Genomic DNA, 18,453 nt, shown 5'->3' on the forward strand with positions numbered 1-18,453 from the left:
TGGTGCTGAGCAGGTTGTGAACACCAGGTTGTTGAAGTGTTTTGCAAAGTCGAATATTCAGGTAATAATACTGTACAACAACACAACAGTACAACTGCACATTATCACACTGCCATTTGGTACATTACGGAGGTAAAAATGCTGATTAAAGCTGCTTTAATTTCAAGAAATTTCAAATCAATTACTACAGCTTTCAACTGTTAGCAGTGTCATAATAGCAGCAATCTTGCAGGTTAGATTTTATGTTCCAGTGTGTTCAAATGAAGAGGAAAACACCAGAGTTACGGAAATGGTTTTATGATAATTCATTTTAATGAATCACTCTGTTGGTGTTTCTCACGCCAGGTAAAGATGGCGCATGCAACACATGTACACGGTCCAAAAACTGTTTCTTCAGGTTGCTTAATAAAAGTTGCCCTCTTCTCCTCCTGCCTTTTGCATAGTAAACACTGTCTTCTCCCCTTCCTTTCCCCTCTCTCGTCTTACTTATCTCGTTGCTTTAAAATGTACTGATGTCAGCTGGGGACGGGAGAAGAACGAAGAAATATCGAATGACGACTTGTAAGGGAAGGAGAGGAGGAGGAGGAGGGGGAAGAGAGAAAAATGGGAAAGCAAAGAATAAAGTGACAGCTGGCAGGGTTTGAGTGCAGAGGAATAGCAGAAGTGTACAACAACATGAAAACCACTTCTAGCTCTAGATCCCATTCCTATTTACACATACACTGAAACACAATTCGTACAGAAGTATTACATCGACTTTATATGTTCATTTCACAGAGTCTCGTATTTTGCTGTCCGAACAGTCTTCGACTCTTGAGCATATTTCAACACTTTTAGGTACACACAGCATTCAGAGTAGAAACGAAAACTTGATCTGAACATGGGATATTTCAAAACGGACTTGCATCGATAAACTGGAGACACCACGCCGGGTCGTTCAGCTCTGCGGCGATGTCAAAAAGCAAATCTTAAACTACTGTACCAACAGACATGGCATGCATAGAGGAGCTGCACCACAAAGACTGTATAGGCCTACACAGCACTAACCCACTGCATACACAGTGCCATAGAGAAAAGAGAAAGAGAGATTAAGCAAGAGAAAGACTTTTAAGATATCACTGCCAAACAGGGAGTTTTGGGGGAATTTTACATTTTTTTGTTTCTTTTTTCTTGCATCAGTTTGGAAGACGAGACGTGCTTAAGACTAAGTTCAGGACTAACTTAGACATGAGGTTATAAATCGTAACTCAAAACCCTCCGCAGCCTACACAGACCTGTGTGTGTGTGTGAGCACATACATGACGTACTGATCATGGAATGTTCATGACAGGCCGAAGAGAAGGAAATCAAGTAAACAAACACGTTGTTGTTTATCGACACACACAGTTTCACATCCACTGCGACTCCTGATCGCCTCCCGCTGCATCGATCTGCTCGCCATGAGGTCTGGTGTGTTCCGACCACGCCTGGAGTTTTCTGGAAACCGTGCAGTCGACACAAGTCAGACTCAGTCCCTCTGCGACCAACCGGCCGCCAAAACTGTCAGCAGGTTCTGTGAATGTGGAGCGGGTGTGATGGAGGATGGTCCGTTTGAGATGTGGAGTCGCAGTTGTTGGATGAGGTGCTGGATGGGTTGTCGATGAGACGTAACTGGGCTGTGCGGGTTGGAGTAAAGTCTTGTCCTCCTCACACTTGTATGATGAACTCGGGGTTGGTGTAGGAGAAGCCTTGGAACTCGTTCTGGTCCAGGTTCATGATGAAGAGCTTGTCGGTCGGCGTCAGCTCCACCGCCATCTTTGTGAACTCCTTGTCGAAGTTGCCGACGTCTCGGCGAGATTTCTGTCACAGAGAGACGACAAGCGGAGAGAAAGAGTTAGAAAATTACAGTTAGGGTGGATCAGCAGTGCGATGAAAAGGCAGTTTAGGAGAAGCAATAAGGACAGGTGTTTGATAAAAGCACAAAGATGAAGGAAATACACGCAGAGACACATTTTAATAATCTGCAGAGGTGGGACAAAGTTTACAAAACACATGAGGGTATCAAGTCTGTGGAGCAAAGAGTCCAAAATTATGTGAATCAAATCAAAACCAGTTGACCTTTCAGCAAACTGAATGCCAGTTTAACATTTTAAAAGCCCTGAAATCCTATTTTCCCAATGAGTTAGACTATATTACCCAACAGATTTGTGGGATTTTTTTTCATGACTGAATATGTTGAAAATTCACATTAGAAATAAGGAAATGACTTTAATTAGCTACATGCTGTTTGTTTTTTGGACCACGTCAGAGATACCTTACTCTTCTGCTTTTGCAAAGTGATTGGCCACTGTTGGATTGATGCAGAATGTCTGGAACGTTAAGTTGATTGCATTAACATTTTTAAACCCTTCAGTGGGTTTATTAAAGCTTGCAGCCGAGCAGCAGCTAGTAACAGCTCAGGCTGCAAAATAATGACCTGAAACACTTTGTCTAGTTGAGGGAAATGGCAGAGTTGGGTCATAATTGTGGGCGAACCTCTTCACAAAATGGTAATTTGAGTCATAATATGAATATGTGGATAAGTGCAGCTTTAGTCTTTGAATGTTTGGATCTAATGAGTCATTCCATTAAAGGGCTGGTTCACAGTCTTTTAAATTTGTCTTCACATGATAATCCAGAGCTCATATGAACATTAAAACAGGTGGAGTTGCTGGTAATCATTCCTTCTGTTTATACTAGTCTTTAAGTTTACCTGACTCACCAATGCAGAGTACGTCTTTTGAGAAAATGTGTTCAAAAGCTAATGTGAATCTTTTATGAGCTCAGTTGTTTTAGTGGTTGAACAGAATTCCCTTTTTTTGTGGTCCTACAAGCAGTTTTGTGTGCCGATTTGCGGCAGGTAGACACTAACAAAGGGAATTGAATAGTAACAAATACTGCTACTTGATTGGCAAACACATGAAGCATCATTCTGGCTTCAAATCTGATTTCATTTTTGCACAAACTCAGGATTTCTTTCACCAGCAACCCTCACATTTTAGGAGACTGTTTAAAATCCAGTATAAACAGAAGGACCAGTTACAGCAAGTAAAACCTGTCTCTGTAAGTCGCTGTTGTTAAATCAGAGTCAAGCTTTGATTTTAGGTCCAGTGTAATCCTCACCTCTGATCACCTGTGAACCACAACGAGTCTAAGCCGAGCAAAAACACACCGGTCGACAAAAAACACACACACCCTGCTGACAAAACCCAGAAACAGTCAAAAGATGGAGGAGACCAAACCAGAACCACTTGAACAGCACAGATGCAGAAAGACCTAAGACAAACTTCCAAAGCCAGATAGAAACAGAGAGAGAGGAAGAGGAAACGTTCCAGAGCAGAACAGACAAGGATCGATAAAAACAGAGCAGCTGCAGACCAAACCACAAACCGGAAAGGATTTCACACAGGGAGGTGAAGCAGTGAGCCTCAGGCAAGACACATGTATCACACACACACAGAGCGTTCAGTTTCCTACCTCCTCCTTCTGTCTCATCACAGGGAATCCAGCTGAAATGAGGAAACATCTCTACCACTGGTCCATGTATTCACCTCTAACTCAGCAGGTGAGACGCTGCAGGTGTGTTTGCTTTGAGGGCAACACTTTATTTTAAAGCTCCTGTATGCAGCTTTAATAAGCAGTAAATAGGAATAAATGCATATAACACACTAGAATGTAGATTTCTAGAAGCAGATGTGATACAGAAATGTTAATTACTGAATTTAATACCAACTTATACTTCTGCAGAGCATCCATAGATTGATGTTTTACGTTGATATGAAATCCTAATGTATTTGAGCCACCATACGACTACCTTACCGTACTAAAGGGTTCACAATAAAGATAGTATCACAACTTCTATTGTGACAAAAAGTTAGCCATCTACAATATTTGCATTTTTAATATGATATCAGTACTTCATATGGTAAATATCTTTGATAACAGACAAACGACGTATGTTTGTGTCTGTTTTTCCATCTGTGCACATTACTCATGAACAGATGAACAGATTTGGATGAAATTGTCAGCGAAGGTCAGAAATGACACAAGAACCACTGGATTAGATTTTGGCAGTGATGCAACTTACAGTCTGGATCCATGGATTTGTTAAAGATTTCTGTATCATTACGAGATAGCAGCACGGCATCACTGTAACTATGACAAGTGAATACAACGTCATGATTGCGATGCTACAAACTGACCACTGTGGATTTATGGGGACTTAACTCCAACATTATACAAGGAACAATTGATTAAATTGTGGCGGTGTTTCTCAGTCCGATCAATTCTCGCCATCTGCTACAGATTCAGGTCACGCGATTCAGTACCTGTACATAACGCATACATGCATAACACACGCCTCAGTGCAATGGCATTTTGTTTTTGGCTAAATCTACTGTGCCATGATTTCTGCTTAATTTTTTTCAAGATCTGAGTTGTCGGAAATGATACGACTGAGCAGCCTTGGCAGAGTACTACGCTCTCTGTGTGCTTTTCTTGTTAATGAAACTGAGAGAACAATTCTTCAACATATTTAAGTTTTAAACCTGCTGCAAAAAGATTGTGCGTGCATGTGAAGCAATGAAATGTTTTACAACCAACAAATTGCTAATTTATCGGGTGTCGTAAATTATAATTAAATCCGATATTTTGATCCAACACTAGACCGTGCAGATGCACGTTAATGATTCATTAAACAGAAACTCGACATTAATTTTTTTTGTCTTACACATGATCACAAACGTATTATTTGCATTTTTTCACAAAAAGCCCCAGAATATATATTCCAGGTTTTGTTCCAAAAGTAGGAAAACCTCATTCAAAATTGCATCCATAGCTTCACAAATAACTACAAAAATAAACAAACAAAAAAAAGCTTCTCTACACAGTATGCTTTATTTGCCACAGCAAGTACACATCATTTTCAACAGATTCAACATATTTTTGCATTAAAAATGGCTCTTTGTGCTACAAGAACCAACAATAGTTAACGGTAATTTTAGTGTTGCATGTGATTTTTAATAGGGTTTTCTTACTTGTGGAATGAAAGCTGAAGTATATAGTCCTGGGTCTTATTTTGTGAATGAATGCAAACTTTGAGTATGTGACCATGTGTAGTACACAAAAAGAAGAATTTCTTTTAAGTTCCATCAGTGGGCATCTGCAGCATCTCGCACTGGGTCAAAACATTACATTTAATTATAATTTATTACACACCTGATAAATTAGTTTTACTCCAAATCATTGCAGTTACTTATAAACCACTTAACTTTATATGCACAGACAATCTTTTTGCAACAGGTTCAAAACTTACTATAAATATGTTCAAAAATTAAGCTTGTTTGCTCAGTTGTGATGGAGTGACAAGAAGTTTTATACATAAACAGTTGACAATAGGGGCATTGCAATAAACTGATATCAAAACGAACATTGATATTTTGTAAGTTTTTTTCTACAGATATTGTTATAAAATCTTTATCGTAAATTTTTTTGTCAGAGTAGTTGCTCTACCTGTGCTGAGAGAACCAATGCTAGCTAATGGTAGTTTTAGTGTTGTATTAGAAAGCGCTGCTTTCTTGAAGAAATATTGTACTTTTAATCGCAAGATAAAAAAGGTTTGCATGGAGCTTCCAGCACGTTACTGTGAAAATCTGTGCCTTAACATTTCCATCTATTCTGACCCACGGAGATTCAGCCTCCTATTATTTACTGACATCATAATCTGTTGTGGCTGTAATGGCCATCAGCCATGTCCATCAGGCACACGTTCGTACGAATGTATTCAGACAGAAAATTAGAGGAGCTTGTTCACCAGCTCTCTCGCAAACTGCTAACTCAGACAGACTGTCGACAATTATGACTGCAGCCTTGGGATGACAGAACTGTGACTGTGCCTGCTGCACTTGTAGCAGCGATTATGACCATGACACATTTGATTCTAATGGGTCTAACGCTGACTAAATGCAGCTGTTGTGTGGGTGTATGGAGTGACGGTTGTGCTGACCGAGTGTTGTATTAAATCGACTTTATTTCTGGATTCCTGTGGTGTTTTCACATTTGTCATTGAAGTGTTGCAGGTACAAATACTGGACATATCTATAGCTGCACAGACTGAAGTCCAGACATTAACCATCAGAGCATCTAGAGATGTGTTCAAACTAACATCTGACAGAGATCAGCGTTTTCAAACGATCCTGTAACATGTCACATAGAATCTGCAGCAGACTCTAAATTGGCAGTGCATTAAAACTGGACCAACACAGTAACTCTTCATGTGGATCAGCTCTTATTGCAAGTTAACACAAAAGCAATCCAAAAACTAATAAGACAAGCACTCAGAGAGCGCAGTACTCTGCCGAGGCTGCTCAGTCGTATCATTTCAGATGGCTAAAATCTTGAAAAAATTTGTGGCAGAAATTAAAGCACCATAGAATGTGGCCATTTAATATAGATGTACCCACAAACAAAATGACCTTGTGCTGAGCACAGGCATGTGTACGTTATCTACAGATACTGAATTGCGTGACCCTAATATGTAGCGGGCAGCCAGAATTGATGGGACTTACAAACACATCCACAATTCAATCAGTACTTCCATGTATCATTTCCAACAGAAAAATCCCGATAAGTCCGCAGCGGTGGATTTGTAGTAGGATCATAATCATGTGATCATCAGCAGGCAGCTGACATAGTGTTCACTTGTCATAGTTACAGTAGCACCATGCCGCGCTCACAATGATACAAAAATCTTCAACAAATCCGTGGATCCAAACTATAATCCACATCACTGCCAAAATTTAACGAGGTGGTCCCTGTGCCATTTCTGACCTTCCCTGAAGATTTCATTCAAATCAGTTTTTGAGTAATGTTGCACACAGACAGACTAACAGAAGGACAAACGTACGCTGATCGTAACATACCTCCGCCACATTCCTTGGTGGAGTAATAATTCACCACCGTCACCTTTTGGCGTCTCTGTAGCATTTTACTGCATGTTTTTAATTGACATTTAACACATTTTATCAATCTTATTATCACTAGCCATTGGCTACTGACTTTAATGCCATGAATGATGGTCTCAAAATTAACGATGTCATACTTTTTTAATGCAATTTCATGCAGCTTACTTACATTACTTTATAGGTTCCACTCAGGTTTTCTACTATTAAAAACTGTGATTTTATACTAATTATATGGCAAAATGGACGCAGTTTCTTGAGTTTCTTTATTTCCAGGAAGAAATAAAGTCTCAATTTAGACTCAAACAACTTATTCTTCAAAAAGTATTTGGTCCAATAGACAAATGTAACTCGGCAGCAATTTAATACAACACTAGAAGACACAAGTGTTTGTCACAAAAAAATAAAAAAAATTTGCTTGTCTGTTCTGCTCACCCTAACTGGCTGAGGCAGACGACTGCCCTCCCTGAGCCTGGTTCTGTCAGAGTTATTTGTTTCTGTTCTATTAATGAGCATTCCAGGGGCTTTTTCTTAACCTTTGGTCTGATTTAGGCTGTTTCGTGTCTTTATGCGGTGCTAAATTAGTCACTTCTGGTTGGATGTTTGCCTGCAGATGGAAGAATGAAACTGATCCTCTGATCCAACTGGAATAAAATAATCAAATGTGCCCAAAACGTTTAAAGTGTAGTTAGCAGCAGGAACAAGGCAGACACAGCAGGATTATTCTGGTAGGCACCAGTGAGTATATTATCAGTTTCCAGTCATACAGGACAATTACACAATCCACAGAAGCATCTCTCTCATCCAGAAACAATTTCTCCAAACATCTCTCTGATACAGAACTTAATATATGCATTTTATCTTGTTATCTCAGCCTTGATTCGTCACCATCGTCACAAAAAGTGCCTCGTCTTTTTAAGGGACCGTTTTTTTAAAACAAATCTCTGATGTCGCTCTGCTGCCGCCTCCTCGTTATTTTTGATACGAGCTCAAAGAACAAGATTTGACACATTACAACCCTGCATCGTACAGTTACAAAAGTATAATACAACTTAGACAATTCAGATATGAAAATGACTTTTCAAGAGTTTTCTATTGTAGGTGAACAGTTAAGCTAATAATGTATATTAGAATATTATACATGTACTGCAAAATGGCACAAGATGGCTGCCCTTCATCACAGTTGTTGAGGACACTATATATATATTTTTTATTTTTACATCCTTGTGATTATGAACCTTATTGGCACTTTAGGACATCCTGTGTCTGTAACTCACAAACTACCAGCTTCACAAGACTCTAAACAGCTTCGTCATACACGAAATTCTTCAAAAAATGCTTGTGTACAAGCGAAGAGATATGTCCTCTATCGTTAAAAACACTGTGTAATGTGGTGAATGCTGTCAGAAATGAGCTCTTAACTTGACGGAGACTTAACGTCTTGATGACTGTAGATCTTTAGTTCTCTGGTTAAAAATTTAATCAGCAAAAAGAAAAAAAAAATGCAGGTAAGCTCACCACAACACTGACTGAACAGAAAGTTTGTAAGTATTTGGTCCTATAGACAAATGTAAAGTCAACATTAGGAAACTGATTATTACTCAAACAATCATAGCAAAGCAATCGGCCAGTTTTCACTTTACACTGTATGAATTACCAACATGTGATCATAGTACACTCGTCAATACCACTGATAGGGTGTCATAGTCAATAACCAATAACAGGGAGGGCGACACAGAGACAGAGCAGGTCGGACATTAACCTGCCGGACAGCATTCAGGAGAGAGTCACATTTCTGCGCTAACGATACCAATCCAGAGGAGTGACGTTAATCTGCTGTAAAGTCAGGACTGGACTCCTACTGGCACCTCGACACATTCATATCTCATGATTATTATCATCTGAGGCGCCTGCGTTTCTATCTAAACATTATTAAAGAGATGAGTTGGTATTATCTGGTTTCTTTCCAAGTGTCAGATGAAATGATTAATATCAGTCATTTGATCGGGACAGAGCTGCAGCCTGGAGATAATTAGCTTCACTTAGCAAAAGGACTGGAAGGTGGAGGGAAAGAGCAAGGTTTGTTCTAGACATTTTGTTTGTTTATTTGTTGTAATTTATTTATTTGTTTAATGTGCACACCGTCTAGAAGAAGAATCTGACTATTAAGCTACATCTATGTTAGCAGCGCTATGGAGGCCCAGAAACTAAATTGCTAAAACACTTAAAACACTAACATACTGATGTTTAGCTGCTAAAATGTCTGTAGTGCTTACTATTGTAGATTAGTGTGTTAGCATGTTAACTTTTGCTAATGAGCAAATATACAAATGACACTGATGGAGAAGCTTTTAACTTTAATATTTCAGTCGCAGCGATGGGATAGCATGTTGATTTGTTGATAAGTAAGTATTTTTCGCTATGGTTTAATTCTTATGTTGTTTTCTGCTGACAACCTGAAATGAAAAGTAGCTTATTGAAATCTTCAGCTAGCGTTGTCCGTGATGTAAACGTCATCTTGCAGGTCACTGAAAAATCTCACAGTGTTCGGAGGCACTATGTGGTGAAACCATTCTTTAATTTGTCCGCCCAGACCTTTTGTGCAGCTGCTTGCGCAGGTAAAACAAACTAGATTCACAGTGCACTTAGGTACTTGCACATGCTAATCCATTAGCATGTGCAGCTAAAGCTAGTGGTTTGAACTTTAGTGCTTATCCATTAGCATGAGCTGCACATGCTAATGGATAAGCACTAAAGAGCTAATCCACTAGCATTAGCTACACATGCTAATGGATCAGCTCTCTAGCGTTAATCAATTGGCATGTGCTGCTAATGCAAATGGTTGGTTCTTTTGTACTTATCTGTTAGCATGTGCAGTAAATGCTGATAGATTTTCTTCTTAGTGCTCACTCAATGGCATGTGCAGCTACTGTTAATGAATTAGCTCTTTGGGCCTAACATAGCATAGGTTTTTGCGTTTCTGGAACGCAAACAAGACTAATTATTAGCTTTAGTTCTGGTTGCTATATGTTTGAGCCTTGAGAAGACCACGTTAGCGGTTTCCAGACGTTTCCAAGCTTTATGCTAAGCTAAGCAAATCATTTCCCGACTCAGCCTCCATATCTAATATGCCCACATGGGGCTGACATAATTCTGCTTATTGCACTTTGGGAAAGAAAGCAAATAAAGCAGCAAAATATCGTGTCATTTCTTCGATGTTTCGCCCTGCCGAATGCAGCCTGGATATGACGTTGTTTTTGTTGTTTCTGTGCAGGATGCTTGTGAGGTTTAGGGGATTACTAATTCGGCGCAGTGGTTTTTGACATAGTCAGTGAGTCGTGTGAGGGTACTCAGGGTTAACAAATGAGAAGCCTTGGAACTCTTCCTGGTCCAGGTTGGCTATAAGCTCCTGATCTGGGGGGGTCAGCTCTGGGGGATGGCGAGTGAAAAAGCGATCAAAGTTCTCCGCCTCACGCCCACACTGCCATGGAGAGAGATGGGGGAGGGGGATGGAGAGAGTTTGATGATGGATGAGAGGAACAAAAGAACAACAACAAAGAGAAAAAAGAGAAATACAACTAAAACATGGCATCAACCAATCAAATCGCTCACAGCCGAAACTGCGGATTTCCATTGGTCCAACATGCGAGCTAAGCTTCCTCGTTGGTGACGACTCTCACAAACGTTTGTCAGAGTTGTGACCAACGGCAGATGATGGTTGGGTTCAAGGGATGAATGGTCTTATCGTTTCTATGACTTACCTCCAAATGTTTGACTAAATTTTCTTTCTAAAGCTGTTGGTGAAGGACGAGTGTGTTTTTATGGAAAATACTCACAGCTTTTGGTTTGAAAGGCGGCTGGACCTCTTTGTTCTCCAATTTTTCCCAGTCTATATAGCGGAAGAAGGCGTGCTCCTTGATGTCTCTCTCGCCCTCTGGACCACATCCAAGACGTTTAGCTGGATGTTTGGTCATCAGCTGAAATCACACAGACATAAAGCATGAGATGAGAAAGTTGGTGTAAACATAAATAACTCACAAAAATCTAAACAGAAATAAAAAAATATGTCCTAAAAATATGAACATAAGTAGAAAAAATGACAGAGAAATAAGTGGAAAAATTTCCTAAAAATATAAAATATAGCAGAAAAATATATTCTAAAAATATGAACAGAAATAAAAAAAAAATGACAAACAAAAGCCAAAAAATGACATTAAAATAAAGAAATAGGTGGGAAAATATTTCAGAAAAATATAAAAATAATATATTCTAAAAATATGAACATAAACTTAAAAAATGACATAAAAATATAAAAAGTCAAAACATATGTTCTATATTATAAATACAAGTAGAAAAATATGACCTAAAAATATAACCAGAAGTAGAAACAGTATAAGCATAAGATAACACACAGTGGAATAAATGGTGTTTTATTGCACAGACTCTTAGAAGTGCCAATTTCTACAAATGATTAAAATACTCTTCAGTTTGTTTCCTTGCAGGTGATTTGTTGTGCACTTATGAGTTGCAAATTTTAATTAGTATGTAACATTATAGTGTAATTACAAACGTAACAGTGCACGTTTGATATTTTTAAATTTGTAATTAGATGTAAAACAGTAATGTTTATTAATGTGCACTGTTATAAACTAGTAAATAAAAGAATAAACTGCTAATTAAGAGATTGGGGGTAAACAAACGGGTAGAATAAATTGTGTGACGCAGTCATTGCTCCCTGTCATGGACAGAAAATAAACAATTAAATACAAAATTGTAGACGTGAGTATCTGACAAACACTAATATACTCGCCTCACAACATTGAACAGATCTGTATTAGATAAGACAAAAGTGATACCTAATGAACTTTTTTTTTTTTTTTTTTTACAAGAACTGCACTGATTTATTTACATATCAGTGTGAAATTTGACTCAAGGTGTGTGAAGGTCAGTGGGAGATGAAAACACACCTCAGCTTTAATGCTATATTAGCAGCTACTAGCATAATGCAACATCAGAAAACACATGCAAGGAAGTATACGGCCCTGTGAAAAAGTATCAGACAGAAATCTTTTATTTTTGCATATTTCTCACACTTGAATGTTGCAGATTGTCAAACAAACTTTGATATTTATTGAATATTAGACAGAGATAACCCACAAAACACAAAATGCAGATTTTAAAGGATGATTTATTGAAACCCTGTATCATCCCTGTGAAAAAGTAACTGCCCCCCTGAACCTAATAACTGGTTGGTCCCTTGGCAACAACAACTGCAGTTAAATGTTTTTTCCAGCATGAACTGTCCTTTTAAGGTCTTGTCACAGAATCTCAATTAGATTCAAGTCCAGACTTTGACTCAGTCACTCCAGAACCTTCATTTAGTTCTTTTTGTGCCACTCAGAGGTGGACTTGTTTGTCTTTGGCTCTTTGTCTTGCTGCATAAACCATTAGTGTTGAGCTTTAGGTCATGAACTGATTATGGATATTCTCCAGGAGCATTTTCTGATAGAGAGCAGAATTCATGGCTCCATCAGTGATGACAAGTCATCCAGATGCTCAAACCATCACACAACCACCACCATGTTTCACTGCTGGTATCATGTTCTTCTTGTGGAATGCAGTATTAGCTTTACACCAGATGTAACAGATCCATGTCTTCCAGAAAGTTCCATCTTTGACTCATCAGTCCATAAGATGATGTCCCAGAAGTCTTGGAGCGCATCCAGATATTTTTTGTAATTACCAGACAGGCCTTTCTTTCTTTTTGGTCAGTAATGGTTTTATCTTTCCAACTCTCCCATGGATCCATTTTCTCCCGGAGTCTTCCTTATTATTAACTGAGGCCAGTGAGATCTTTAGATGTTCATCTGAGTTCTTTTGTGATCTCCTGGATTAGATGTTGACGCTCTTGGAGAAATGTTGGTCGTTGGTCCACTCCAGGGAAGGTTCACCACTGTTCCATGTTTCTTCATTTGTGGATAATGTCTCTCACTGTGGTTCTCTGGAGTCCCAGAGTCTCAGCAATGGCTTTGTAACCCTCCAGACTGATGAATGTCTCAAATTTCTCATCTGTTCTTGAATTTCCTTAGAACGTGGCATCATGTGCTGCTTTTTCAGACCCTTTAGCTACTTCACAGGTTCTATTTAGTGATGTTTAGGTTCAACAAGCATGGCAGTAATCATATGAGTGTGTGGATGGTGAAACTGAACCCAACTGAAGAATGAATATAGTCATTTGGTAGATTGGTAGCTAAAGGGGCAGTTACTTTTTCACATGGGGCAAGATGAGCTGGACGGTATTTTTCCTTCAATCAATGAAATCATGATTTACAAACTGCATTTTGTGTTTTCTTGGATTATTTCTGTCTTATTAAAATTAATTTGATGATCTGAAGTATTTATGTGTGACAAATATGCAAAAATAGAAGACTTCAGTGGAGGAGGGGTGGGGGGTAGGGGCAAATAATTTTTCATGGCACTGTATTTAAGGGAAATCTGATCATTTATCTTGACATAACTTATCATTTCCAAGCTTGAATATAACTTGTTTTTGGTTGTTCCGTTAGAGAATGTTATTTTTTTTTTAGAAGTATGTTGGTGGCATTTATTTCCCTGAAGGTTCTTTGCTCCGGCATTAACCCAGGAATATGAAGGTCTTCATGATCAGCATCTTAAATCCCAGTATTATAAAATGTCTAAATGTAAAATCTAACAAAGCATAGTTCAGTCAGTCACCAGATGTTAAACTAAGTATAAAAACATATTGCTATGTGCAAACAGGCATGTTGCAGCTTAAATGTTGAGGATGTTTCATTATCTGGCACTCACATGTCTGGTTAGAGATGCAATAACACCAGACCAGATTAGTAGATAATCTATTTGTTTATGTGCATACAAGTCTGCTTTCCTACCCCCTTGCAGATAGCGACAGCTTCTTTGGACATGGATTTAGGATAAGAGACGTGATGCTCCATGATCGACTGGAACAGCTCGTCTTCATCCTCGCCATCAAACGGCGGCTGGAGGTGCACAAACACATGGCATCACTTTCAGTTCTTGTCGTTTTAGTAAAATATTCATTAACAGCAAATGTACCTGTCCAGCGAGCATTTCATAAAGCAGCACTCCAAATGCCCACCAGTCCACTGATTTCCCATAAGGCTGATACGCTATGATCTACGAGGAAGACAGCATTCAGAGGTTAAGAGATTAAAGGAACGAAGCACCTATCAGCCACTGGATGACTTTGTAAACGCACCTCTGGAGCGATGTAGTCTGGTGTTCCGCAAAAAGTCTTTGTGGTAGTTCCATCGTACATGTTCTCCTTGCACATGCCAAAGTCTGCGATCTTTATGTGGCCTTCAGAATCCAGCATCACGTTGTCCAGCTTTAGATCTCTGCAAACACACACACAGGTATTAGTCACACCTGCAAAGTGCACGTGAAAGTTCGAGCTGATTCAGAACTCACTCACCGGTACACGATGCCTTTCAAGTGAAGAAAGAAAAGGCCGATGGCGATCTCTGCTGCATAGAACCTGAAACATGGACAAACACCATTTTCTAACAACATTAGCAGATCTATATCCACACAGATGCATGTTATACGGTTTATTAAGGGTGGAAGATGCTCTAATATCTCATATTTCTGGCTCTTTTTTTTAGATATTATTCCATTTTTTAAATTTATATGTATTGTTAGTATGACACCATTACTGCCATCTATTGTAGTTTAAACGCCACAAATGAGAAACAGCATTAGCACATTGTTACCAGGCAACCCAGTAACACTGCTTTTAAGAACTCTCACACTGTGCTTATGCATAAAATATGAGTTGAGTTACATGTAAAGTGCTCAAGAAGTGAATGAATCATCTGAGCTGTAGGGCTTTGGCTGTGGAGCAGCTGCAAGTAATTGATATACGTTGCACACAAATGTCAAGTTAGGAGCTAATTGCCGATTTGTCTGGTAGAAAGTTCATGAAGATCTAAACTTTACACTCCCTTTGTCGTTTCATCAGATGAGCCCAAAAAAGCTGAAGTAGAGGAATGTATATTTTTTCTGTGGACAAACCAGAGCAAATCAGAAAATGATTTTGTATTTTTAATAAAGTAGGAATACTTTAAAATCTTCTGATAATTTTGAACTGACAACTTCCTGCTAGAAGCTCAAGTGTGGACACCAAATTTAATCTTGGTAATCGACGCGATTCCGTAAAGTTCTTCTCCAATCATTGATTCACCCCAAAACTTCATGTGAAGATTTTTTTTCCCCTGAAAATAAATCAAATAAATTCCTGCATTAAAATGGCTTAAATTAGGAATAGAATCAAGTTTTCATTGACATTTACAGGAGTGCATTACAGTAGAGGTACACTGGAATTCTTTGTGCGCTTCCTCAAGTCTGCTTCATATGTAGAAAAAAATGTGAAGAATAAAAGTAAGAACAACAGCAAAAAACAAAACACTGCACTATGCTGCAGCTGGAGCACACCAGCTCATTGTAAACACTGTAAAACTACTCTACGCTAAAAAAAATTGGGAGATTTGAGTAATTCAGCCACAGGTTTGAGCTGCAAACCAATTCTGAAGAAAAACGACTTAGAAGCAAACATCTCGCAAGTTGACAGGATCAGTTACCTAGGTTTGTTATGTACGAAAGAACTGAAGAATGAAGCCAGTTTAACATATCCACACTTTCTTTGTGTGAGTCGGCACAAGAAAAACTAACACCTCAGTCAGAGTTAACAGGTATGAAGGTGGTTTTAAACTCTCTTTGTCAAGACTTTCTGCTTCAAGCTCTGTTACATAAAAGGAGGAGTTTAACGCCACATGCGACTCTTCTGCAGTAAATGAAACGATCATGTGCAGCTAATTCAGTCAGCAGGTTGCTTTAGTGGAGAACAATGAGGAATATAAAAATGTGTGATGGTAAAAAGCTGCTACTGGAAATGATGCAAGACAAGAATGTTGATAGAAAACTGCTAAATGTGTGTTGATGTACTTATTTTACTGATCAATGTTTATTTCTAACTGACAGCTGCACAATAAAATAGTTAAACCCTCAACTTCTATTATTCAAACATGATACTGTATTGAAGTACATTTCGGTCTGACACTGTCCCATAATGAAGGAAATCACTGTAATTTGTGGCCAATCATGTTACTGACTGAATATTCTCTGTAATAAAAACAAACTAATTTGTGTTCCATCAGCTGCAGAACCAGCAGAGCAAATGGATCTAACATGAAAACATATGCAATTTCTGCATCACCAACCAAATATATGTTCCCATAGCAACACGATGCATACAGTGTATAATACTGTAACTACACGGATTCATTCAATGGATTTAGCTCAAGGTGTTTGCAGACTAAATATTTTCCCTCATCTGACATCATCTGTATCGCTCATAAATAATGATTTGGTTAAAGGGAGACGCTTCCTACAGCCGAATTAAATCTGAAACTCTGAACAGAACCTGGACCAGGTTAGCCCCACAGCATCAGTTACTATGGAGATCTAGCTCCTCGGCATCAATTACCATGATAATATAGCAGGTAAAAAGGGAACCACCTTTTAAAACTCTGACTTTCTGTTCAATATACCTGCTAACCCACTAATCTTGCTTCATAGTTCAGAACTCTGAAGTCTGAATGAGAGTTTTTTCATCGATACACTGTAGTTTCGAGGTGGAAATACAGAGAGGGCCAAGAACCTGGTGCCCATGGACCCAATGGCCTCTCAGACCCTATGTCAAGCTCAAGCTGATCCCAGACCCAAGAGTGAGAGCAAGCAGAAGACCAAAACCATCAAATGTTGCCTCAACCCCACCTGGAACGAGAGCTTCACTTTGTGAGACACCTCTCATTTTTAAACAAACACATTCTTTTCTTTTCTTTGTGGTTTAAGGACACTCTCTGGCCTTATTTTCAAGTCACACAAGCACAAAGCTAACTAGAGCTCATGCAAGTGACCCTGTCCTCGTTCTTTTTCCTGTTTGTGCTCATTTGTTGTTCGAGCTATTCTGGGTTACCGTGGCTGCTCGGAAAAGCATGACAAAAGTGTCACTTGCCGAGACGTTTACGAGTTTGAATAGATAGAGATGAAAAGATTGCGATCCAGATTTTCATCTTCGCCTATTTTAAGAACATCCTTGATCTTAACTTTCACTTGACCGTCCTCCCCTTTTTGTTCTCACTTCTTAGCAACCTCAAAGAAAGCGACAAAGATCGCCGGCTGTCGCTGGAGGTCTGGGACTGGGATCTGACCAGCAGGAATGACTTCATGGGTTCACTGTCCTTTGGGATCTCAGAGCTACAGAAGCAAGGGATAGATGGATGTGAGAATGTCGAGATGATGGAGGAGGTTTTGCAAAGTTACACAGGTGTAGGCAGAAATAACAAGGCAGACGGTCTCATTATTTAGGGGCTTTATTGTCATAGTAAGCTGATAATCCTGGGTTTTATCTGACACAGCTCTGTTTCGCTCGGGGGTTTAGGTATAAGCTGCTGTCCCAGGAGGAAGGAGAATACTTTAATGTTCCCGTCCAGCCAGATGGAGAGGACGGTAATGAGGAGCTACGACAAAGGTTTGAGGTGAGATGCGCAGAAACGGAGGAGCAAAATGAAAACTGGTTTAATTTGTGGTCCTCTTATTTATCTTGATTCTGTCTTTCCTCAGAGGGCGAGAGTGGGTCCGGGGAAGCCTACTGACTCCTCCTCCTCCTCCTCCTCCGTGTGCAAGTACGACAGCAACGGCATCAGGATCGCGTCAAGCTCTCGGACTTCAACTTTGTCATGGTTCTGGGCAAAGGGAGCTTCGGCAAAGTGAGGCTCGTTAGCGTGGACGTGTTAATGGTTGGGAAAACTAAATCAAATCGCTCTGAAGATCATTCATTTCTTCTCAGGTGATGCTGGCGGAGAGGAAAGGTACGGACGAGTTTATGCCATCAAAATCCTGAAAAAAGACGTGGTGATCCAAGATGACGACGTGGAGTGCACCATGGTGGAGAAGAGAGTCCTCGCTCTGTCTGGAAAACCGCCGTTCCTCACTCAGCTGCACTCATGTTTCCAAACCATGGTAGGATACATGCAGAAATATGGCGGCTTGCAATGAAACCAACATGTCTTGTGTGCATTAGTTTCAAATTGTTGTCATGGTTATGCTTTAACTCTGCATAACCCACCAAAAGCTGCTACATAGAAGGTTCTCTTCATTAATGCTTCCAGGACCGATTGTATTTCGTCATGGAGTATATTAACGGAGGAGACCTCATGTACCAAATCCAACAGGTCGGAAAATTCAAGGAGCCTCATGCTGTGTGAGTAGAAAACCACACCTTGTGGGTGGTAACGCTCCCCAAATATCTTCCACTTAAAGACCGGTGAGAATCAAACTGTTTTTTTTTTGCTATATTGGTGTTTTTATATGCTGAAAGTCCCATTATGAGCGAAATAAGTATTCATGACTGACG

The 18,453-nt window shown here is 39.4% G+C and overlaps 1 protein-coding gene and 1 pseudogene across 2 annotated transcripts; one reads left to right on the top strand and one right to left on the bottom strand.

The window, feature by feature from the left end:
- Nucleotides 1-290: 290 nt before the first annotated feature.
- Nucleotides 291-16,001, bottom strand: LOC127533099 (protein kinase C beta type-like). 2 transcript variants are annotated; one of them, XM_051945341.1, is made up of 6 exons: nucleotides 14,452-15,105; nucleotides 14,236-14,374; nucleotides 14,073-14,153; nucleotides 13,889-13,996; nucleotides 10,814-10,954; nucleotides 291-1,839 (listed from the first exon to the last, which is right to left on the bottom strand). In XM_051945341.1, the coding sequence occupies exons 1-6, from the start codon at nucleotides 14,547-14,549 to the stop codon at nucleotides 1,687-1,689; spliced, it is 720 nt and encodes a 239-aa protein (XP_051801301.1). In that variant the 5' UTR covers nucleotides 14,550-15,105; the 3' UTR covers nucleotides 291-1,686. The 2 variants fall into 2 exon arrangements, with proteins under 2 accessions (XP_051801301.1, XP_051801302.1); XM_051945342.1 differs by lacking the exon at nucleotides 291-1,839 and adding an exon at nucleotides 7,698-10,458 and having other exon boundaries at nucleotides 14,452-16,001.
- On the top strand, nucleotides 15,730-18,304 carry LOC127533329 (protein kinase C beta type-like; annotated as a pseudogene).
- The last annotated feature ends 149 nt before the right edge of the window (nucleotides 18,305-18,453 follow it).

The sequence above is a fragment of the Acanthochromis polyacanthus genome, chromosome 3 (genome assembly GCF_021347895.1).
Source record: "Acanthochromis polyacanthus isolate Apoly-LR-REF ecotype Palm Island chromosome 3, KAUST_Apoly_ChrSc, whole genome shotgun sequence".
Taxonomy (NCBI): Eukaryota; Metazoa; Chordata; class Actinopteri; family Pomacentridae; genus Acanthochromis; species Acanthochromis polyacanthus.